The sequence below is a fragment of the Acinonyx jubatus genome, chromosome B3, assembly GCF_027475565.1.
Source record: "Acinonyx jubatus isolate Ajub_Pintada_27869175 chromosome B3, VMU_Ajub_asm_v1.0, whole genome shotgun sequence".
In the NCBI taxonomy this organism is placed as follows: domain Eukaryota; kingdom Metazoa; phylum Chordata; class Mammalia; order Carnivora; family Felidae; genus Acinonyx; species Acinonyx jubatus.
The window spans coordinates 4844413-4869059 of record NC_069386.1 but is presented as its reverse complement, the minus strand read 5'-3'; the positions used below and the strand labels follow the sequence as shown (position 1 = coordinate 4869059).

Below are 24647 nucleotides of genomic sequence, written 5' to 3'. Positions count from 1 at the left end.
AGAAAGGGGAGAACTTCGGATCAAGGCTTGTAAGGAAAATACCACCTCAATCGCGATGGAGACCTTATGTGGATTTTGATTCAAACAAACAACAGCAGCAACAACAACAAAACAAAAACACAAAACAACAGAAGATAGTTAGGGACATGTGAACGTTGACTGAAACATTTGATGATACTGTGAATCACTGTTGATTTTTTTTTCCAGTATCGTGGCTGTGTTTAATAGAAGAGACACCTTTGAAAGGAGGTTCTCAAACCCGAGCATGCATCACCATCGCCTGGAGGGCTTATGAAAACAGTATTGCTGAGCCCCAGCCCTAGAGTTTCTGATTCAGCAGGTCTGGGGTGGGAGCTTAGAATGTGCATTTCTAGCAAGTTCCCAGGTGACAGTAACACGACGGGTCTGGGCTCACATTTTGAGAACCGCGCACTGGATTCACCGGAGTTTTTATTTCTGGTCGATTAATGACTCTTTCAAAGAAAGAGCTTCTGTTATCAGCTGTCCTAGCCCCAAGTGACGGCACTCAGGCAGCATTCCATATAACGGAAGGGAATGAACTCGTGTCCCAAGGCTCATGTAATAGTTTAGTCCGTATCGCCATAGGGAGCCTCAGAAGACTACCTTTGGCTCACCGCTCTTCCCTTAGAGTGTGAACCACCACCACCACCCGCCCCCCTCCCCCCCCCCCGCCCCAAGCCACGTGTGCCTGTCCTTGCCTTTCCACTCTCACTCCATGACGATCAAGGACCTCCAGCACAGGGTCCTGTAAAGCTCCCTGGAACTTAGGCTACATCCTTCCATCGTTTCCAAATTCAAAACGGTTTGATGCAGATAACACGGGGCGGCCAGTCCTACACGTAATGTCTCAGAGACACTCTAACAAATGTCAGAGCTGGTCTGTTCTATGTTGTTAAAGAAGAGACTCGCAGCCAGATCCTGGCTCTGTGTCGCCTAGGTGACCCATGAGGAGTTGCTTAGCATTTTCGGGCCTTAGGTTTTCAACAGGTAGAGAAAGAAGTCTGTTATTATGAGAGAAAATGGGACACCTGGGAAATATTAGCCAGAGTTCCTTGGAGGGAAGACATTTGCAACACTGAACTTTAGAGATATTATTACTTTATAATTTAACAACAAAGTGCTTGTGTGTGTGTGTGCATGTGTGCGCATTAGAGCCTCACAACAATCTTGTGAGGTAGGTAAGGTAGAGGCTGAGAGAAGGTAAAGTCCGGCCAAATTAAATGTCAGGGCCAGGTCTCAAACACCTCACCTTCTCAAGGAAGTCAGTGTTCTTTCCAACACACTGCCTTCCCTCAATTTATTTCAGTTAAATACAGAAATGTACTGGTGCATCGAATGAATGACTCTTAAAAAAAAATTAGGGAGTCACAGTAACTTAAAACTCATGGGCCAATGACCCAGGCGATTCAAAGACAGGAGTTGTTTCCTTCAGCTAAATGCCAGGAAGGATCCCTGTAATATTTAACAGCAATGTTGCTTCCATAGTTTTATAGTCCCCTTCCAGGTCCCTTGGGCTTGTTCATCATGGGATATTTGTGCCTCAGATGACAGCAAACCTCCAGTGGGAGTACCTCATACACGGCTGTACAAAGAGCTTCTGAAATTCTTTCAGCCTCTAAATCACAGGACCACAAACATCCTCTTCGAGAATTCTGCCTCGTCATGGCAATGAGACATCTGGTGACTAATGTCTGCACAGCCCTGGATTGGGAGAGTGTTTTCTGTTTTCTGTGTTCACACCCCAAATCTTCTAGTGGCAATCTCATTTCTGGCAAGTTCTGGGCTTGCAGGGCTGCACTAACGGATTCCTTATCAAGTTATAAGACTAGTTAAACGCAACCAACTTCGTACCGAGCGCCTTTTAACGGCCAGCCATTATATGGTATTAAGGGCTTATGATAAGATCTCAAATATTATTCACTAATGGTGATAATGTGGCCACATTTATCTCACTTCTCTTTTACTTACCAAGCATCAACCGTCAAACTCACCCCTAAGGTCGGTCAAAAACACTGAAGGAATGCCTTTTGTGTTCAGGATATTATTTGGTGCCTATGAGTTTATCTCCGCCATTAAAGCGGGGAAGAAGACAGAGGACAGACCGGGGCCCAACCTCAGCCTCTGATGCCCAGGTTCAGGCTTTCTCTACATGGAGCACTTGGAGACAAGAGAAATGAAAATCTGGAAGGGGCAGCGGACCATTTCCTAGATCAAATGGGTGTTTTGATGGCATAAGAGATGTGCTTTTTGGCGGAAGCTCTTGTCACACCTACTGCAGTGGAAAGGTTTTTCCCCTGTGTGGGTTCTCTGGTGTGTGAGGAAATGGGAACGCTGACTGAAGGTTTTGCCGCACTCGGGACAGCGATAGGGCCTGTCTCCTGCGTGGATTCGTTGATGGGTAATGAAGTGGGAGCTCTGGTTGAAGCTCTTCCCACACTCGCCACATTTATAGGGTCTTTCCCCCGTGTGGATCCTTTGGTGCTTTATGAGGGCAGAGCCGTCGGCGAATCCCTTCCCGCAGTTGTCACACTGGAATGGCCTCTCACCTGTGTGTGTCCTCTGGTGCGTGACCAGGTGTGAGCTCTGACTGAAGCTTTTGCGGCAGTGAGGACAGCTGAAAGGCCTTTCCCCCGAGTGGGTACTCATGTGCGCTACAAAGTGAGAACTATCTCGGAAGTCCTTTCCGCACTCTGCGCATTTGAAGGGCCGCTCTCCCGTGTGGGTTCGCTGGTGCTTCACCAGGTCTGAGCTCTGGCTAAAACTCTCCCCACAGTCGCTGCACCTGTAAGGCTTCACGCCCGTGTGGGTCCTCTGATGGGTGATGAAGTTTGAGCTTCGGCTAAAGCTTTTATGGCATTTGAGACACGTGTAGGGCTTCTCTCCCGTGTGGGTTCTTTGGTGCATGACGAGGTGTGGCTTCCGCCCAAAGGTCTTCCCACACTCGGGGCACTCGTAGGGTCTCTCGCCTGTGTGGGTTCTCTGATGTTTGATGAGCGTAGAGCTGTCGCTGAATTTTTTCTCACAGCTGCTGCATTGGTAGGGTTTCTCTCCCGTGTGCGTTCTGCGATGGGTGACAAGGTCTGAACTCTGCTTGAAGCCTTTCCCACATTCGATGCACTTATAAGGCCTCTCGCCAGTGTGGGTTCGTAGGTGTCTTATGAGATAGGAGCTCTGGTTAAAGCTTTTCCCGCACTCTGCACACACGGGCTTCTTTCCTGCGTATCCATCCAGGAGCTCGTTTAAATCCTTCTCTTGCGGAAAGGGCTCCGGCTGGCCCTCTCCCGGGCGGGTCCCGTGTTCCCCTTCTAACTCAAGGTCCCTCTCCCAGTTTCCTCCCCAACTAGGAGGAGGAGAAATATCCTTATTGGCCCTTTCTGAGGATGTTCCACACCGTTCTGCTGCTTCTGAAATGTCCCGACTGAGTTTGGTCACCTGATTCTCAAAGTCTGAAAAATTAACACAAGTTAACCAATTATCGGGAAAAACATCAGAAAGCAGTGAGGAAGACTGAGATTAGTGGTTTTGCAACAGACTACACTTAATTTGACTACTCTGATTTTAAACCTTGTGAAAAGTTTTATTTACTTTTTTAAAGATTTTATTTTATTTTTATACTACAGGCTGGCGTATCCCATCTATTTTATCATATCTATATTATACGGCCGCTTTTGCTGGTGCAAAGATTTTATTTTTAAGTAGTCTCTATACCCAATGTGGGGCTTGAACCCACAACCCCAAGATCAAGACTCATGGGCTATACTGACTGAACCAGCCAGATGAACTCGGTGAAGTTTATCAAGCTTACAAAACCTAAATTCCTAAACCCTTTTTAAGATGAATCCTTTTTTTTAAATGTTTATTTTTGAAGGAGAGAGAGAGAGACAGAGTGTGAGCGGAAGAAGTGCAGAGAGAGAGAGACACACACAGAATTCCAAGTAGGCTCCAGGCTCTGAGCTGTCAGCACAGAGCCCGATGTGGGACTCGAACTCACAGACCACGCCAAAGTCAGACACGTAACCGACTGAGCCACCCAGGTGCCCCTTAAGGTGACTCTTGAAGTAACCTTGATATCCTTCAAGAGCATATGCCACATATTGTCCAAATCCGGCAACTCTTTTCAAAGATGTTACAGTATAGACAAAAGTGAAATGCTTATTTAAAATGAAGACTTCAGGGGCGTCTGCGTGGCTCAGTCAGTAGAGCCTGCGATTCTTGATCTTGGAGTTGTGAATTCAAATTCCATGTTGAGCAAAGAGTTTACTTAAAAAAAATAAAATGAAGGGACTTCAGCTCAGGTCACGATCTTGTGCTTCGTGAGTTCAAGCCCAACGTCCGGCTCGCTGCTGTCAGCGCCTAGCCTGTTTCGGATCCTCTGTCCCCCTCTCTCTGCCCCTCCCCCACTCACGCTCTCTCAAAAATAAACTTTTTTTAATTAGAAAAAAAGGGGGGGCGCCTGGGCGGCTCAGTTGGCTAAGCGTCTGACTTCGGCTCAGGTCATGATCTCACGGTTCAGGAGTTCGAGCCCCATGTCGGGCTCTGTGCTGACAGCTCGGAGCCTGGAGCCTGCTTCGGACTCTGTCTCCTTCTCTCTCTGCCCCTCCCCCACTTGTGCTCTGTCTCTCTGTGTCTCTCAAAAATAAATAAATGTAAAACAATTTTTTTTAATTTTTTTTTTTAACATTTATTTATTTTTGAGACAGAGAGAGACAGAGCATGAACGGGGGAGGGTCAGAGAGAGAGGGAGACACAGAATCTGAAACAGGCTCCAGGCTCTGAGCAGTCAGCACAGAGCCCGACGCGGGGCTCGAACCCACGGACCGTGAGATCGGTACCTGAACCGAAGTCGGCCGCTTAACTGACGGAGCCACCCAGGCGCCCCTAAAACAATCTTTTTTTTTAAATAAATGAACCAAATGAAGACTTTATTTGGTCCGTTACTGACTGCCCAAGAAGTCAAACTTAAACCTGTAAAAGTGAGAACAGAAGTCTACAGCAGCGTTCCAAATTCTTCACCTAAGCAAGGGCTAGATTTTTTCCCACCTCGTAATAGTCACATCTCACCTGTGTGACTTTCCCGTAGGATCTTTCTTGCCTCGAAATTTTGGAGCGGTAGCGTCCACGGTTCTTCTTTCTGCTCCAGCTGGGAAATCACACTTGGTCTGGAAATCCTATACAGGAAGGTGAACATAGCATATTAATCAGAACCAGCCATACAAAGCCTGACCAAAAGGCAAGCCCTCCTTCTTCCCTAAGCAGAGGACAACACCCAGGGAGATGCTAATGTATGTTTGGTCTCAGTGAAACAATGAGATGGAATAATAAAACAGATTACCTCCCCAAGGGGCTGAGAAAAAAGCCCCTTTCCTCTCATCTCACACACACACACACACACACACACACACACACACACACACAACAGACTTGGGTGACAGAAACTCTAGAGTTAGCACAATTCACCTCTGAAGGCACAAGGCTAAATTCAGATAGAGAATTTTCTCAGAAACAATGCTGCCAAGACCTCACCCTTAGAAAGAATCAAGGAAGTTAACTCTAATGTCGGGCTTTAAACTTTTCCCAGAAAGGCAGCAGTAGATACAACCATGAGAAAAAGACAAACACTTGTAAGAAAAAAAAAAAATGGGCAAAGGTCATAAATAGGCAATTCACACACACACACACACACACACACACACACACGAATACACGCAATCTATAAATATATGAAAAATCTTTAAACTTACCATTAACCGGAAAAATTCAAATTAAAACAATGATACAGTTAGGCAATACAATGTAGAGGAAAAGAGTGCAAATTTCAGTTATATTGCCTACGAGTCAATCTTAACCCTTCCTCTTACTGGCTGTGTGACCTCAGGAAAGTTACTTAAATTCTCTGTCTCAGGGTCATCATCTATAAAATAGGGATAATGATAAGACCTACCTTCTAGTATTGGTAAGGATTAAGTGGGAACTCTTCAATGTTAGCTATCACTAGTATTTAACCCAGACTCTTAAATTATCCTACCATGATAGGTAGCATGTATAGAAATGGACGCTTTCATATAATGCTTGTAGGAATAAAGAATTCAATCTTTTTGGAAGGCATTTGGCAAAAATATCAAATACTATAGAAAGATATCTATTCTTTGGCCCAGCAATTCTAGTTCTGGGAATTCTAAGGAAATGAAAAAAAAAAGTTAAAAAATAAAGTTGTGCAAGAGATCTATTATTACCTAATTATTAACTAATTATACTTTAAGAAACCATATTCCCTGCCCCCCCCCCCAAAAAAAAAGACAGCTAAAAGATGTTCATCACAATACTGGTAAAGATCTGGAAAGGACCTAAATGTCCTATGACAAAGGAATAATTATATTTGATTAAGCCATATGAAATTGCCAGTGTAGGGGCGCCTGGGTGACTCAGTCGGTTAAGCGTCCAACTCTTAATCTCGGCTCAGGTCACGATCTTACAGTGAATTCGTGCCCTGAGTCGGGCTCTGTGCTGACAGCGCGCAGCCTGCTTGAAATTCTGTCTCTCCCTCTCTCTGCCCCTCCCCTGAGTGTGCTCTCTCTCTGTCTCAAAATAAATAAATTTCAAAAAAAAATTTTTTTTAATTGCCATTGTATAAGTTAAAAAGCGGCTTAAAAATGGTCAAATATATGGTTCAATCTAATGTAAATTATTGTATTCCATACAATAAAATACTAAGCGATTATTTTGAAGCAATGTATAGAAAAAGTTATTGTTGTCGGAATGTATTACAATACAATGTATTGTATAAAAAAGTAAGATGCACAACGGAATTTACAGTATGATCCCAATTTTTTCTCTTTTGTTTTTGTTAATTATATCTGTGCTTAGGACAATGGCTGGAAGGACAGTAACTCTTCCGAAGTGGGATGGAGTGGGACTTTTGGTTTCATTTTGTTTGTCTTTTTCTTCAATGAGTATATATTAGTATACTTTTATTTTTTTAAATGTTTTTTAACATTTATTTATTTTTGAGAGACAGAGAAAGACAGAGCTCAAGCAGGGAAAGGGCAGAGAGAGAGAGAGAGAGAGAGAGAGAGAGAGAGGGAAGACACAGAATCTGAAACAGGCTCCAGGCTCTGAGCTGTCAGCACAGAGCCTGACGCGGGGCTCGAACTCACAAACTGTGAGATCCTGACCTGAGCTGAAGTCGGACGCCCAACCGACTGAGCCACTCAGGTGCCCCTATGGTGAGATACTAATTAAACAATAAATATCAAAGATATCTGCAAACCATAAAGTGCCATAAAAATGTAAGTCATTAAAAAAAAGGAAGTTATTTTTTTTTCTGCTAGGGAGGCAACAATTATTAAAGATCTCACAGAGATCTTTAGCTCTAAGAGATCAACGTCCCTAGAGACCACTCAGACCTGGGCCCTCTCACATGATCTAAGTCTTTAAAAAATTTTTTTTTGATGTTTATTTATTTTTGAGATAATGCGAGAGACAGAATGCAGGCAAGTGGAGGGGCATACAGAGGGAGACACAGAATCCAAAGCGGGCTCCAGGCTCCGAGCTGTCAGCCCAGAGCCTGACGTGGGGCTCAAACTCACAAACCGTGAGAACATGACCTGAGCCGAAGTCAGACGCTTGTCCAACTGAGCCACTCAGGTGCCCCTCACGTGATCTAAGTCTTAAACCTAAAGGAGAGTAGCATCCTTACCCTGGGAGAGCCCATTCTTGTAACTGTGCTGGGTGGTATCCCTGAAGAGCATTCTCTAAGCAGGGTCCAGGTAACCCATTCTTCCCTGAAGTCCCCAGCCACATCATTGAGAGTCATCAGTTCCTAAAGCAGGAGAACTCAGTATGCATCAAAAGCTCTCTGGATAGTCTAACCATTGTCTCAAAATCAAAAGACCGCCCCGGTGCCACCAGTGTACCCAAAGACCCCAGCCCCCCCTCCCCCCGGAATAGAATAGTTCTGAGATAAATTCTGTCAACCATAGAAGGGTTGTTTTTCTTACTGTTTTTACATAATCCTTCCCTTGGCCAACATTCACATCACTAAGTGAGGCCTGGAGCTCCCAAACACAGCTACAAGAAACATTAACCTTTTGAGGAACAAATTGTTCACGATGGACAAGATAAACAAAGGATAGAGTACGCAGGTGTTGGGGGGAGGGACTTGATTTTGCGAAAAGCTCTCCAGCTACATCTTCCTCGGCAAGCTAGGAAATTGTGGATTTAATTATACTCGTATTAGCTATGAGAACAGCTGACTTTTCCTGGCTTGCAGATTTGGTGTCAACCTCAAGGAACAGATCAGACAGAACATGAAAAGTTCTGGGTACCATTTTTACAGTAATGTGCTGTAAAAGGCAGTAGGAGTCACAAAGAAATAGAATTTTGTTTTGTTTTGATGTGTGTGTGTGTGTGTGTGTTTGCGGGGGGGGGGGGGGGGGGAGGGGTGGCTTAAAGAGTTTCCAATAGAAAAAAACACAAGTCAGCCAGCTGAATCTACTACAAAAACTTCTGCGTTTCAGTGGAGGATGGACCAGACTGGAACGAGGAAGCTTTCCTCTTTCTCGTCTTTTGTCACACCAATCGAAGCACCTGGCTACTACTAGAATTCTCTTGCACTTTTCGTGGAAATACTCATGCATTTACACACATTGCTCTCGGTCCTTTATAAAGTACTGAGTTTTTAAAGACCTAAAATCCGTAAGGAAACATTTCATCTCTCTGCTTTAAAACCCCAACAAACGAAAGGAATGCCATTAGGAGGTAAAAACTGAAAATAAGTTTTGAGCATACATTTTATTTCGGCATCCATTAGGAGACACAACTGCAGGGTCCACTTGCAGGAGACAGCGGGACTGAGGGGAGGAGAGTTCACAGCCACGGTCACGGAAACATTGTTTCCCACCCGGTCTCCCGTCCCCCCACCCCCACCCCCCGCAGGTGACCCCGCAGGCTCCCGGAGCGCCGAGGTGCTGTGACTAAGTGCCATCGTGAGCGGCACCGGCTTGTTCGCTGGGTTTATTAATAGGGACATGACGGCACGGGTGGGACCGGCACTCGTCCCCCACCCCCACCCCCCTCGCGGTGCTGCAGGCCCTAATCAGGGCGCCGCGGTCACAGGGTCACAAGGCACGCCGAAGCCCGGGGACCACGACCGAGGAGCGGGAAGACTGATCAAGAGGATGGGCTATCCCGACCACGGCACAGAAAGCCGCAGCCACCTCTCCTCACTCTTCAGCGAAACCCGCGGGCTCCGAAAGGCGAGCGCGGCGACCTGGCAGGGGCCACAGCGCGGCGGCGGGCGAGTCCCCTCCACACCCCTCTGCAGCTCCCGGGCGACCGCCGCAGTCTCCTTCCCCGCATCACTCACCGGCCCGGCTCCGGGATGGAGCAGAAAGTGAGAGTCCTCCACCGCCGAGCCGCTCCCGGCCCACAAAGCCGAGGCGGTCCCTTCTCGAACCCGACCGGGATTCGTGACAGGGCTGTGGGGACACAGGTGGGACTCTGCGCTCGACCGCTCGCAGCCGGAAGACACCGCCCCTGTTTCATTGCCATTGGCTGCTCAGTTTCGGCGACCAGAAGCCTTGTCCGTCTATAGGCTGGTGCAGCTTTCAATCTCCGCGCGGCCTTCTGGGAAATGTAGTCTCGAACAAGACCGCTTCAAAGGACTCGGAGTCCGGGGATGCCCAGGTCCCAGCGGTGCCAAGTGCAAAACCCAGTTCTCCCTACCGCGGGAACTGCTTCTCCCGAGGTGAGAGGGTGGGGTCCGGAGACTGTACACCCGGAGAGGGTTCTGCAGATGCGAACCACCCGGCCTCACCCGACTGCCGCCGAGCAGCCTTGTACCAACGGCGGCGCCTCCCGCGCTCTGGCACCTCGCCCTTGCCAAGCGCGGGGCAGCTCATCGCCGCGGCCTTGTGGATCCTCCTGTGCCGGGTTCCCCATCCTGGGGGGCAGAGCCTGCCTGGTGTCTGCCACCAATAGATCCCTGGGCAAATGAGGCTGTGCATTAAGAAACCCCAAGCAGAAGCCTTTAGCGGAAAACAGACGTTTTGCCCCCTTCCATTAGCATCGCAATTTCCTCTCCATTGGTTACCACGCCTGTTAATAGCCAGAGGAGGCTGGCCTGGGTGTCTTATCGCCTAGGAAAGGTGTACTGGGTTCCAAACTGTGGAGCCTCCCGGGTCTTATGTAAGAACCAGTGTTCACTTTGGGCGAGCCCCTACCTAAAAAATAATAGAAGCCTTTCTTTACAATGAAGAAAACGCACCTGTCTACCCGATTTGTTGATTCATTCAGTGCAGTTAAAAACAAACAAACAAACAAACAAACAAAAAACCGAAACATTTTGGGGCACTTGGGTGGCTCGGTTGGTTAAGCGTCCAACTTTGGCTCAGGTCATGGTCTCATGGTTCTTTGAGCCCTGAGTGGGGCTCCGTGCTGACAGCTCAGAGCCTGGAGCCTGCTTTGGATTCGGTTTCCCTCTCTCTGCCCCTCACCCGCTCGTGCTCTGTCTCTCTCTCTCTCTCTCTCAAAAATAAATAAAGAATAATAAAAGAATAATAATAATAAAGAAGAAATTAAAAATAATATTATTAAAAATAATAATAAGAAGAAGAAGAAGAACATTTTGTGGTGGACTGTAAAATTCTTAGAATTACCAGCTCAAGGGGTAATGTGAAAGACTCCTTAAGCGCTAGTTCAACCATTCCTTCAATGTGTACGGTGTATCTTCCAACAAATATTTACTGGGAACGTTCTACATTCCAGACTGTTCTGCGCATTGTGGTTACCCACAGGAATCACATGTGACCATTGCCTTCCTGAAGCTCACAGGCCAACAGAGGCGAGAAACCATAGAAGATACACTGCAATACCAAATAATGTTTTCTTTTTTTTTTTTCTTCCATATAGCTAGTGCATCTCAATTGTTTTGCTATATAACTGTAGTCAGCTGCAAAATGACCACAATAGCATTTTGGGGAATTCTGCCCACCATAAACAAACATCTGGTTTTGCTCAGCAGATATATTTTAGTTAGATGGAAATGGGATAAACTGAAATCTCATGGGAACCCAGAAACAGCAAGGAACACCCTGGAAACCTAGGGAGTGCCAGGCTCCCATAAACGGAACACAGTTCAGGACCTGGATAATCAGAGGCATCTCCAGGCCCCTCAGGGGTCTTTCTGGTATTCTGCCATCAGGAAGATTCTATGGCTCTTCAAGCGATCATCAGGGAGTGTGGAGGGCAGATACATGAGTCACTGAATGTGGCTGATGGCTATCCCTTGCCTCTCCCTCTGGCCTCGTTCCTTCTGCCCCAGCCTCGCTCTCTTAGCATTTTATTCATCGTTATCAGATGTGTGGGGAGAAGAAGGGGAGGAGAAGCTCGGTCTCATGAGAAAATCAGCCTGTAGAGAAATGAGGCCATGTACCCCAGGTGGCTACTTGGAGTAGGCCCGTGACCTATTAGGAGTTGGGTGCTTACAGGTGTGGCAGCATGGAAATGGAGGAGGGGAGGGAAGCTGAAAAGACTTCATGGAGGATGAAAAGAGATTTTTAGCAGGTGCTTTAACTCCCTCTAAGGGAGGGAGTATATCGTCTATTGGTGCATAATAAATTACCCCTCAAACGTCGTGGGTTACAACAACATTTATTATGGTTTCTGTGGCTCGCGAATCCGAGCAGCTTAGCTGGCTGTCTCTAACTGAGGGTCTGTCATGAGGCTGCATCCAGGTGCTGACTGGGGCTGCAGATGATCTGAAGGCCTGACTGGGGCTGGAGGATCTGCTTCCAAGCTCACACATACACAGGCTGTCTCCTCACACGTAGGCCTCTCCTCACAACATGGTGGCCAGTTTCCCCAGAATGAGCGATCTGACAGAAGCAGAGGCTCACCTAATCTTGGAAGTGATATACCGTCCCTTCTGCCAAATGCCCTTGGTCATGCAGACCACCCCTGGTACGGTGTGGGACAAGGACATGAATACTAGGAAGCATGGATCAGTGGGCCACCTTGGAGACCGGCTACCACAGGACTAAAGTGGCCTTTAGGACATTTTCCTTGTGACACTCTGTCAAACTCCTGTGGCACCTCTTTAGGGAAACTTGTAATAGAGATCTACACATATGGGGAAGCGGGGAGGGACAGTCACAATGTACATGGCACGACCCAGAGGTACAAATTAAAAAAGAATTTTTTTTTTAATTTTAGAGAGAGAGAGAGAGAGAGAGTATGAGCAGGGGAGAGAGAGGGAGAGAGAGACAGAGAGAGGGAGAGAGAGAGAGAGAGAGAGGGAGAGAATCTCAAGCAGGCCCCACACTCAGCATGGGGCCCAACGTGGGGCTCGATCCCACAACCCCGAAATCATGACCTGAGCCGAAATCAAGAGTAGGATGCTCAACTGACTGAGCCACCCAGGCGCCCTAGTACACATTTTTTTTTTTTAAGTCTTCATGACTGCACTAAGATTCCTCAGAAGATTCTCATTACTGGGCAGCTCTTCAGCTTACTGGTTAAAACATTCTCTTTCGGGTTTGAAATAGTTAAATTTGGGCAAATCGTAGTCCATTTAAAGTTCAAACTCCCTCTGAAAGCTGTCTGTCTCCCCCAACGGCGTCCTCTCCACTTACTCATTCCCAAGATGTTATTGGGGAGCAGGGGGCGCACGGGGGGAAGGGACCCCAGTACTCCAGCTGACCTTCTCCACTGACTCCTGCTCACCCCACGCACAGCTCACTCACCAGATCTCTCCTGGCCTCTCTACTCATTTCATCGCCACTGACCCGTCCAATTCCGGGGGCCTGTTCTCTCCGGTGCCTGCTTAGGCCACTGCCCTGAAGTCTTGGTCATGGGTCTTCAGCCACAGGGTGACACCTCGGGAGGCTTCCTGGCTCTCAGTTTCAGCCTGTCCCATCACCCTTACTGGGAGCACTTGGAGATTTTTGAAACCCTCCATGGTACACAGCATAAGCCTCAGGGTGCTACTTCTGACCCTCTTTCTGCCCGATTCATCCATGGCTGCCATTTCCACACTACTGTAACTACGTCGCGTTGACTCAGGGATGCTCTATGGGTCAGTCTCCTTTAACAGTTCAAAAAAGAAACAGGCTGCAATTTCTTTCTTTCTTTTTTTAATAGGTTTCCTTCATTAAAAAAATTTTTTTAATGTTTATTTTTCAGAGAGTGGGGGAGGAGCGGGGGGGGGGGGTGGGGGGACAAAGGGTCCAAAGCAGGCTCCAGGCTGACAGCACAGAGCCTGATGCTGGGCTTGAACTCACCAATCGTGAGATCATGACCTGAGCTGAAGTCGGAGTCTCCCCCCCCTTCCCCGGCTGAGCCATCCAGATGCCCCAGCTGCAATTTCTTTTATTTCAGTTTCCCTTTCAGTCTCTTTGGGGTTCTTAGCACTGTCCTGCGTCTGTTCCCATTGGTGATAAACTTCCTGGCCTCCTTTTAATGGCTCCAGCCTGCCTGGAGCCCCTCTCTAAGGGACTGCGCCTGGCTGTGTGTAAGGGACTACTGTCGTTCAGCCTGTAGGGGCTATTTTTCTCAGGTATCAAGAAGCGTGGAAATAGCACTGGTCCAGCCACTCTGGGAGGGCCAGCAAGGACTCAGATGACCTCTGTCTCTCTGCTCTGCCTACCTTAGTGGGAGGCCCTTGTCTTGGTCGCTTCCAGTCATCACGTCTGGGTTCCAGAATAGAATATCGTTCCACCATTAAATGCTATCAGCATTGAACTAATGCAGCACGTGGAAAAATGAAAGATGTGTAAAAAAAAAAAAATGTGGCAAAACAGGTGCATCAAATATGATCCCACTTGTATGTGGTGAACATTTGTCATTTGTCTACTAGCTCACTGGTCCCGGGTACTACAAGAAATAGCACCCGATCTTTCTTGAGGAAACAGCACCCGTGGTCAGACGTGAGCTGGCCTCTCCTTGCATGACCCTCCCCTCCGTCACAGGGTTTGGTTTAGAAGCGGGTACTTGAGGGGCGGCTGGGCGGCTCAGTCGGTTAAGTGTCCCACTCTGGATTTCGGCTCAGGTCATGATCTCGCGGTCCGTGGGATCGAGCCCCACGTCGGGCTCTGCGCTGATATCGCAGAACCTGTTTGGGACTCTCTCTCTCCCTCTTTCTCTGCCCCTCCCCTGCTTGTACTCTCTCTCTCTCTCTCTCTCTCTCTCTCTCAAAATAAATAAATAAACATTACACTCTATACTAAAAACCAGAAGTGGGCACTTGATCCAGACTGAGCCAGTCACAGCCCCGTGCCACCTTGCGATGACAGTTTGTCAGAGAGTGTGCTGGTGTATCAAGCAGAGCCTGTCAGGAACCTTCCCTGGCACTTCTTAATCTGGAACCAAAGAAAAAAGGCCTTTTCCCACAGGGGAAGATGGGAGGCCGGGAGGCCGGGAGGCCGGGAGGCTGGGGGCAGGGGCCGCCATGTTTCCTGCCGGGTGAACTGCAGTCTGAGTGCATGAGTGGACCACAGAGAGCTGGAAGCAGAGAGCAAAAGCTGGGGGGCAGTCCTGAGAGCCTTCGAGTCTTTGGTCACTGAGGCCAGAAATAACCCTGACTTTGCCTTAAGTTTGTTTTATGAGTCAATGCACATTCCTTTCTTGCCTAAGCTAGTTTGAGTGGCAAAGGTCAGACACTCGAAATTTAAAAATTCCCCAATAACGCACCATTTCTGTTAAAAAAAAAATCCATGGACGTGTACACAAACATAAGAAGAGCTTTTGCTCATCTGAATTTCAAATCTCTCTCAATGACCCTATTCAGTTTTTAATGCCGTGTTTTAGAATTATCCAGTTAAATGTACTTTCTGTAAAGCGTTCAGATAATTCACCTAAAAGAGAATACAATTAGGAACAAAATGTGCAGCTTTCATCCTTGACGATATTGACGATAATAACAAACGAGCAAAATTACTTGAAACCCTTTTAAACTGAACCACTTCCAGGAGAATTAACCAATTCAACTCCTTCTTGGTAGAGATTCAAAACAAAGTATCTATACCTAAGGTGATAAAAAGGATCAGGCGGGGATTATGACCAACTGGTATGATAATGAGGTAATTCTCCTAAACTCTCTCTTTACAGAGGAGACAGTATATCTTCTGTAAAGATGTGTTATCATTTGGAGGAGGGCCTGAAATTTCCAGAAGGCTTCCGCACAACCTCCTTCCAGGATCTGGGAACCAACTTTGTTTCCTGTCTCTGGTAACCCGACATCACTCATAAAAGACTTTTTTGTGTACTGTGAATCGTATGAGGAAGACTTTGTGACCTTAAAGTTAATTTTTGCAAGACAGAAATTCTCTATTTGAAAATGCATGTTGAAATCACATATTCCATCACCATGGGAGTTTCTTACTTCCTCTAACAAAAAATCTTTTATTTTTATGATTATGTAAGTAAGATGCATTCATTTTTTTAAAAAATTAGAAATACAGGGGCGCCTGGGTGGCTTGATCGGTGAAGCGTCCGACTTCGGCTCGGGTCATGATCTCACAGTTCCTGAGTTCGAGCCCTGCATCGGGCTCTGTGCTGACAGCTTAGAGCCTGGAGCCTGCTTTGAATTCTATGTCTCCCTCTCTCTCTGCCCCTCCCCTGCTCATGCTCTGTCTCTTTCTCCTTCACAAAGAAATAAAAACATTTAAAAAAATTTAAAAAGTTAGAAATACAGAGAAATAGATAAATCCTACCACCCACTAAAAAAAATCACTGTTAATATTTTGCTACATATCTTTCCTCTCTGTGTGTGTGTGTGTGTGTGTGTGTGTGTGTGTGTGTGTCTGTGTCTGTGCATGTGTGCTAGAAAATTTTGCCCAAGCAGAAGCTACAGTTGAGATATCTCTGGGGAGAAGGGGGAATCCTTCCCTTCTTTCCTCATTCCATTTGATGTTCTTATATGTGTCGGTATCCGAGGTCCTTTACTTTTTTGTTTCAAGAAGGAGAGTGGAGATTTGGGGGCAGAGGTACCTGGTGAGAAGAAGCGATGAGGACAAGGTGGGGAACAGTTTGGTGCCTGGTGTGTTTTTCAGCCACTTATGAAGGCAGACCGAGAAACTCAGAGAGCTGTGCTCAGCAGAGGCCGGCTGGGGTCCCGGGCACGGGGCCAGCTGGGGCCCCGTGCTCTCCGGGGAGCAGGGATGCCTCGCAACCCAGGACTGGAGAGGGGCCCCCTCCTAACCCGGGGGGTGGCACTACCTGGCCAACAGCCTCTACCGCACAGGCAGCCGGAGAAGGGTGTGGGCTGGCCAAGCTAACAACTGTAGTAGTGTCACATCTGGGGATGCCTCTAAGGAAAGGGAAGAGTTTTCTGAGCGAGGGTGAGGAAGGACATGGGGGTCTTGCAGTCAAGGGCATATGTAGAGCAGCACTTCCCAAATCTTAATAGCTATGCGAATCACCTGGGGTGGGGGGAAGGCTTGTGTTTGTTTTGTTTTTGTTTGTTTGTTTGTTTCTATTTTTAAATGCCTTTAAAATTTTTGGCTTTTTTCCTCCCCCCACTTTTAATGATGTTAACATAGCACTTTATTTACTGGGAACCTTTTACTTTACATTACTTCCATAGATGATCCAAAATAAAGCCATAAGATTTTCATGTTGTATTACTTGGGGAACATTTCTTTCTACAGGAATAATTAAAAAAATTTTTTTTTGATGATTACTTATTTTTGAGAGAACGGCAGAGCATGAGCAAGGGAGGGGCAGAGAGAGAGAGGGAGACACAGAACCCGAAGCAGGCTCCAGGCTCTGAGCTGCTAGTACAGAGCCCGACGCGGGGCTCGAACTCACAAACCTTGAGATCATGACCTGAGCTAAAGTTGGACACTTAACTGACTGAGCCACCCAGGTGCTCCTCTACTAAAGTGATTTAAGCAGCATTTTCTCTTCCTGTCCTGTGGGAACAAAAGAAATCTAAGATTTGTTAAAGGTTGCAGGCAATATGTTAGGTTGGCTTCATTTAAAAAATATTTTTGAAATAAAATTCATATAGCATAAATTCAAAAATTCAGTGGTGGTTAGTATATTCACAATGTTGGGCAAACATCACCACTATCTAATTCCAGAACATTTCCATCATTCCCCAAAAGAAATCCCTCACCCATCATCAGTGACTCCGATGCCCCCTTTCGCCCATACCCTAGGCAGACAATAATCTTCTTTTTGTCTCTATAGATCTGCTTTATCCAGGACATTTCAAATGAATGGAATCATACGATATGTGCTCTTCTGTGTCTGACTTCTTTCATTTAACATAATGTTTTCAGGGCTTATCTATGCCATACCACATATCAGTATTTCATGCCTTTTTATGGCTCAGTAATATTCCATTGTGTGGACAGACCTTATTTGCTTATCCACTCATCAGCTGATGTGGGAGCCTGTATATTAAATATGTATTCTGATTTAGCAGGCGGGGCTAGGACGGGGTCTGAGATTCTGCATTTCTAGCAAGTTCCCAGGTTGTTGTCCCACACTGCTAGTTCAAATACCACGCTTGGAATATAAAGGATTTAGGGGCACCTGGGTGGCAGAGTCGGTTAAGTGTCCAGCTTCGGCTCAGGTCCTGATCTCACGGTTCGTGAGTTCAAGCCCTGCATCAGGCTTGCTGCTGTCGGTGTGGAAGCCGCTTAGGATCCTCTGTCCCCCTGCCCTCCTCCCACTTGCGCTCTCTGTCTTTCAAAACATAAAAAATGAATGTAAAAAAAAAAAGGAATATAAAGGATTTAGACTCTAAACACGCATTTTAGAGCATCGCAATTTAGGATACTAATATGAGTACAAACCTGAAGCATACTGGGTAAATACACTCATACACAATTTTTAAAAGAAGGATGGACTCCTGCTGTTAGTGTACTTTTGTTAAGGTGAATGAGGCGTCAATCTTCAGCATGGAGCTCTGCCTTCATTAAAGCATTTACTCACCATGAACGCAGGGAAGAACTTTCCTTTCACAGCCCGGACTTGACCTTGACAAACGTTATCAAGCACTGATACCTGTAAGCCACAAATGGTCATATTACTTAGAGTGAATGTTTATTACCAACGACGGAGATCCGAGGTCCCTGATTTATGAATTTGTTCATCGCTCTTCCTTTTATGGGTCGTTCCCACAGGAGATGGGAGTGCCTCTTTTGTGAGAACATTTCTGCGCCCAGGATATCAAGAGACACGCTGATACGCAGCAGCCCAAATGAATTACCGTCTTTCATCTAAAATGCCACTACGTGCCGCTAAGAGAGGGAACAAAACTGCCTGTTAAACTCTGACATGCTGTCAGTTGTAAGGTGCATCCTGACTTCAATGATGCCACCATAAGGTAATCAGGGACAGCGAAATATGGCAACGCCCCCGTGGGCCCCAAACTCACTTTATGTGTCACTGAAATCCTGTACTGGCCTTGCTTTCCGGCCGGGATGCGAGCAGCGACCTGGTCTGTGGCTGCCGCAGGCTCCGAGTCACAGGAGGGCACGAACCCACCGAAGCCACCGTGCCCGGCTTCGCACCAGCATCCGTGCTTCCGCCCTCTGCCTCGCGGGTTCTAGCATTTGGTTCTGCCTCGCGGGTTCTAGCCTCCACGGAGGCTGCCTTGGGTTCTAGCATTTGCTGTAACTGCTGGAGGAGGAAGGTTGCTCAACTCCTAAGAGAGAAGAGGTTAATACCCTGCAGGGGCAAACGTTGACTAATGAGGGACTTTAGCAGCCTGGAGATGGCTTGATCCTCCCTTCCGTGCCCCTCCCCCACACCGGCCCCCCACCCCCCACCCCGCCCCAGGCTCAGAGATGATACAGCTTTTTTTTTCCGGCTTCTCAAAGACATCCTGTGAGACACAGGAAGCAATCGTGTTTGCAAAAGCTGTGGCCAGTACAGCATGCTCTCACATTTGCTCCTCTCCTTCCCTTGCTGTGCTCCCTTTTCCTCATCACTCCTGCGGCCCTGGGAACAGATGCTCCCACACAGTCTGGTATAAAAACCTCGCCTCAGATTCTGTTCTCTAAGGAACCCAGGCTCAGACATCATCTCCACCGACGCACGTCGCGGGAATGAAGTCACATGCCGATGTGGATGGGGAAAGAAGGGGCGGTGTTGAAAGGAGAGGAGAAGTAGCAGAGGTGTTCTAGAATTTTCCAAGTTGTCAGTACCAGGGCTTAACTGATTTCTTACACACAAAACACACTGGACATAGATCTCTATGATCAGGTGAATAGCTAGTATCTGCCTGCAGAAGGGAGCGTGGAGGGGCGCCTGGGGGGCTCAGTCGGTTAAGCGTCCGACTCGGGCTCAGGTCATGATCTCACGGCGCGTGAGTTTGAGCCCCGCGTCGGGCTCTGTGCTGACAGCTCAGAACCTGGAGCCTGCTTCAGGTTCTGTGTCTCCCTCTCTCTCTGCCCCTTCCCTACTTGTACTTTGTCTCTCTCTCTCAAAAAATAAATAAAGATAGATGGGAAGAGTGGATTCAGTATGTGACTTCTTAGAGACTGACACTAAGGGTAACAGCAGCTCCTTCGACCCAGCATCACTTCTAGGAATTAATCCTACAGACACACTTCTGTGCGTGCACCGTATATAAAGATAGTATCATATTGTTGCTTATAAGTGGAAGCATCTCAAACGTCAGTCAGTACGAGACAGGCTAAATGAATTAGGACATCCCTAGGCCACGAAACACTATGCGGCCATTCAACAGTGAGGAAAATCTAAACGTTCTGGTGTGGACTGCCTTCCAAGATATAGTACAGCATGAAAAAAAAAAAAAAAGCCAACACCAAAGCAGTACGTGCCGCCGACCATCATTGGAGTGAAAAAGATCCATATACCAGGGAGCCTGGGTGGTTCAGTCAGTTGAGCACCCAACTCCTGGTTTCGGCTCAGGTCATGATCTCAGGATTCGTGGGATCGAGCCCCACGTCGGGCTCTGCGCTGAAAGTGTGGACCCTGTTTGGGATTCTCTCTCTCCCTCTCTCTGCTCCTCCCCCCCTCAAAATGAATGAATGAATGAATAAATAAATAAATAAGCATTAAAAAATATATATCTGTAAACATGTTTCTATCATTCATAGACTTTCTCTGTAAAAGTAGAGACCACTAAGACTGGTTACTTCTGAAGAGGGCAACTGGGGTCGTGTGGCCTGAGGGACAGAGGTGGGAGTGAGACCTGTTCGTTTTACTTCCATTTTTTAACGGTGTGTATTCTTCAATCACCTAAACGTGTTTTTGAGCACTGGCTGGGTGTTTCTCTTCTTCTGTGAGGTGGCAACTCTTAGTGTCCTCATTCCACAAGGAGGACACCAAGGTAGAAGAGGTGAAATGACTTGCCCAGGGTCACACGCGGCTATGGCAGCTGAGCCGGGATTCAAAACTGGATCTAACTCCAAAATCCAGGGGGATCAACTCATCCTGATTTGCTGGGATTCTCCTGGTTTAGCAGTGACCGTCCCTCACCCCGAGAAATGCTTAAAAACTGTCCTGGTTTTCTTTTTTAATGTTTATTTTTGAGAAAGAGAGTGAGACACAGCGTGAGCACGGGAGGGTCATAGAGACGGAGACCCAGAATCCAAAACAGGCTCCAGGCCCTGAGCCGTCAGCTGTCAGCACAGAGCCCGACGCGGGGCTCGAACCATGAACCGTGAGAACAAGACCTGAGCCAAAGTCAGACGCCCAAGCGACTGAGCCACCCAGGCACCCTTGCCCTGGTTTTCAGACGGAAAGCCCACATCCTGGACACTTCCTTGGGCCTGGACAAAGCAGGATGGCTGGTCACCCTACCGAAATCCCAGATCTCGGCCGCTTTGCTCTGCTACCTTCCTGACGAACTCACGTGTCCTATCCGATCCAGCGTTGACAAATACCTATAAACCGGGAATTTGGAGCTGCACCTGTGGACACCTTCTGAGGTCCCTCCCCGGGCCACACCGTCATCTGGGAGAAATGCCCTCCCTGCTGGTGCGGGTCCCTGGGGTCAGTACGCACCACAGGACTCTACTTTTTCCTGCACAAACGGTTGCAGCGTGAGGGCACTTTTGATCCAGGTCAAAAACCCAGCGGTCACAGATTCTCTCTCCCAGGAGTGCGGCCCTGGCACTCTGGAGACTCCCTACTTGAGACTGCAAGCCCCGTGAGGGCCTGGTAACCCTGGCCTGAGGCGCCACTGGGGCCGTGCGCTGGAGGCAGACTCGCCAAGCAGAAGAATGAATCCCATGTCAGACAGCAGCGGACGCGGGAGGTCACGGGGCCGCCTCTGGGCCCCGGGGCCACGTGGCTTCTCGAACTGGGTCAGAGTACCCTGCGGGCTTGGTCTCATTGCTTCTCCTGGACACTACCATGTCACCCTGTACCTTCCCACCCGATCTCCCTTTTGGTCTGGAGCTATTCTCCATCGGTTTCCATCCCTTGAAGACAAACATTCCCTAAACAACGAAAACAATGCTAATTAAAAATGTAATCTCTGCTGGGGCACCCGACATGCAACTTTTCACCTTGGGGTGATAGGTTTGAGCCCCACATTGGGAGTAGAGATCACTTAAGAATAAAATCTTAAAGGGGCCCCTGGGTGGCTCAGTCGATTGAGCGTCTGACTTCAGCTCAGGTCACAATCTCGCGGTCCACGAGTTTGAGCCCCACGTGGGGCTCTGTGCCGACAGCTCAAAGCCTGGAGCCTGCTTCAGATTTTGGGTCTCTTTCTCTCTGCCCCTCCCCTGCTCAGGCCTCTGTCTTTTTCTTTCTTTCAAAAGCAAATAAACATTAAAAAAAAATTAAAAATAAAATCTAGAGAAAAGAATACACGCACACACGTGTGTGTGTGTGTGTGTGTGTGTGTGTGTGCATGCGCGCGCGCGTATGTATGTATACTGTGTGTATATATATAATCTTTGCTTCCTGAGGGCTGGCAATCCAAGGCAGAGAACACTGACATTGCCCAATGTAGGGGGCCAGAGGACAATTTCTTTGGTCCTTCAATTCACAGGGTTCTTTTCTTCGTTTTAAAGTAGGTAAGTAATAATACATACTTATATTTTCACGGTCAAGGTCTCAAATAATACAGAAAAGATGAAGACCTACCTCCGTCTTCAACAATCCCATTCTTTTCCTCTGCCCCGAGGAAACCACTGTTAAAGGTCTGGTGGATGTGTATCCTTCCAGACCTTTCCCCTACATTTCTATTCACATGTGTACTTTTCTCCTAAACGCCACTGCACGCTGGGGGCCACAATCTGGCAGCCTGTAGGCTTATAGCAGGTTTGGCTTGACCCACAGAGCATTTTTGAAAATCTCTAAGTTAGTTGGCAACATTTTAAATTGGGATATTTCGTGAAAGTCTTGGAAACTTGGAAGATAAGGCGACAGGGGCTCTCACTTCTGCCTGGAAACCGCGGAGTAGCACCCAGCAGCGGACTGCCCCCTGCAGGCGGGAGGAGCCCTTCTCTTCTCTGGCACCCACTCTTCCCAGAGGTCTCCCACCGGCCCGCCTCAGCCTCATCGGTTTACGTCGCCTCTCTGGCCCTCTGAAGGATGTGCTTTTTCAACCTCTGTACGTAGTGTTCCGTGGCTCTCTTTTTTCACTTACAAACCTATCGTGGGCGTCCTTCTGCAAGTACAAACTGACCTACCTTAGTCCTTTTCACAGGTACAGTCCGTACTCATTATTTGCGGATTCTCTATTTGCAAACTTGCGGCTACTCTCTAAAATTTATTTGTAGTCTCCAAGTTAATGGTCCCAGCGCTTCCGGGGTTACACGGAGACATGGGCAGAGCACTGGACAATTTCGGTCGCTTGATGTGCATGTCTCCCGCTGAGGCTGAACGAGGTGAGGCCCTCCTTCCTTGTTTCAGCTTTCATACCGCAAACAAGTGCCCCCAAATTTTGGCAGTCTTTTCAATGCCATGATTTTTGTATTTTTGTGCCCTTTTTTTCTTTTTTTAGAGACAGAGAGAGCACGCATGCAAGCGGGGGAGGCACAGGGCGAGAGGGAGAGGGAGAGTCTTAAGCAGGCTCATGACCGAAGCTGAAATCAGGAGTCAGACGCTTAACCGACCAAGTCACCCAGGCGCCCCTGTCTTTTTGTGCCTCTGCTGTTGATTTCACTTCTTCCATGAAAACCAGTAGGGCTGGAGTGGTGTTCAGCATTCCCAGGATCAAGAAGGCTGTACGGGGGCTGAACCTATTGCAATAATCATTTGACAACACATGTCAATCAATGCATCCTGTGTGCCCCTTAAACTCACGCGGTGACGTGTGACAATTATTTCTCAGTAAAACTGAAAAAAAGAAGAAGGCTGTGATGTGCCTTATGGAGAAAATACATGTGTCAGATACGCTTCATTCAGGCTCCAGTCAGTGCCCACTGGCTGTGTGTTCTGTGTTAATAAATCAGTGACACCGTCCACCTAGTTAATTTTGCAGGCAAGACAGGTCGGCTGAAGAAGGGTTTTAAAAGACTACCTGCTAAATGTCATACAGGAAAAGGGTTACGTGGACGAGAAGGTTTGCAACACTGGTTAGACTGGCTTGTTTTACAAGGATGTTGGCAAATGAACCTACTTAAGGCAACTAGCCTCCAAAGCCCTTGGCTTTCAATCATTGAAAGACCTTGCTATTAATTATTTTTACGCAATGTGTAATAAGTCAAGTGTCTTTAAACAGAAACACACATGGGGCGCCTGGCTGGTTCAGTCGGTGGAGCGTGCAACTCCTGATCTTGGGGTTGTGAGTTCAAGCCCCAGGTTGGGTGTGGAGCTTACTTAAAAAAAAAATCTTTTTAAAAATCTGAAAATAAGAAAAAGAAAGAAAATGTGAGCAGAGGCTCCCAGGAACCTAACCTGTATTTCCTTTAAGAGCACTGGTTCTGTATGCTAATTCAGCATTCACAGTACTTTACAGAACGTGACTACTGTGAATACTGTGAATAATGAGAATCAACTGTACTTCTATTTAGCCACTCTGTTATTTATCAATATTTAGGTTGATGCCATTTTTTTCATGTTTATTTATTTTTGAGAGAGAGAAAGAGAGAGAGAGAGAGAGCATGTGCGAGAGGGGAGGGCCAGAGAAAGAGGGAGACACAGAATCTGAAGCAGGCTCCAGGTTCCAAGCTGTCAGCACAAAGCCCGACGCAGGGCTTGAACCCACAAACCACGAGATCATGCGGGGCGCCCAGGGGGCTCAGTCGGTTGAGTGTCCGACTTCGGCCCAGGTCATGATCTCACAGTTTGTGAGTTCGAGCCCCACATCGGGCTCTGTGCTGAGAGCTCAGAGTCTGGACCCTGCTTCAGATTCGGTGTCTCCCTCTCTCTCTGCCCCATCCCCACTCATGCTCTGTCTCTCTCTATCTTAAAAATAAATAAAACGTTAAAAAAAAACAAAACAAAAAAACACGAGATCACGATCTGAGCCAGACCTGAGTCAGATGCTTAACCGACTGTGCCACCAAGGTGCCCCCGGTTGATTCCATTTTTTAAATATTACATCCAGTGGGTACGTGTCTCTATATGCATATGCATGAATTTTCTCTAGGATAGGTATCCAGAAGTACAAAGCTGATTCAAAGGGTGTGCCCACTTAAAACACTGATAAATTCTGGGGCGCCTGGGTGGCTCAGTCGGTTAAGTGTCTGACT

At 47.4% G+C, this 24647-nt stretch overlaps 1 protein-coding gene across 2 annotated transcripts; it reads right to left on the bottom strand.

Annotated features, from left to right (window-relative positions):
* Positions 1-1097: 1097 nt before the first annotated feature.
* Positions 1098-10302, bottom strand: ZNF774 (zinc finger protein 774). 2 transcript variants are annotated; one of them, XM_027068145.2, is made up of 5 exons: positions 9386-10302; positions 8809-8870; positions 7718-7840; positions 5083-5189; positions 1098-3467 (listed from the first exon to the last, which is right to left on the bottom strand). In XM_027068145.2, exons 3-5 carry the CDS (start codon positions 7822-7824, stop codon positions 2227-2229), a joined length of 1455 nt encoding a protein of 484 aa, XP_026923946.1. In that variant the 5' UTR covers positions 7825-7840; positions 8809-8870; positions 9386-10302; the 3' UTR covers positions 1098-2226. The 2 variants fall into 2 exon arrangements, with proteins under 2 accessions (XP_026923946.1, XP_026923945.1); XM_027068144.2 differs by lacking the exon at positions 8809-8870 and having other exon boundaries at positions 9386-10296.
* Positions 10303-24647: the final 14345 nt, after the last annotated feature.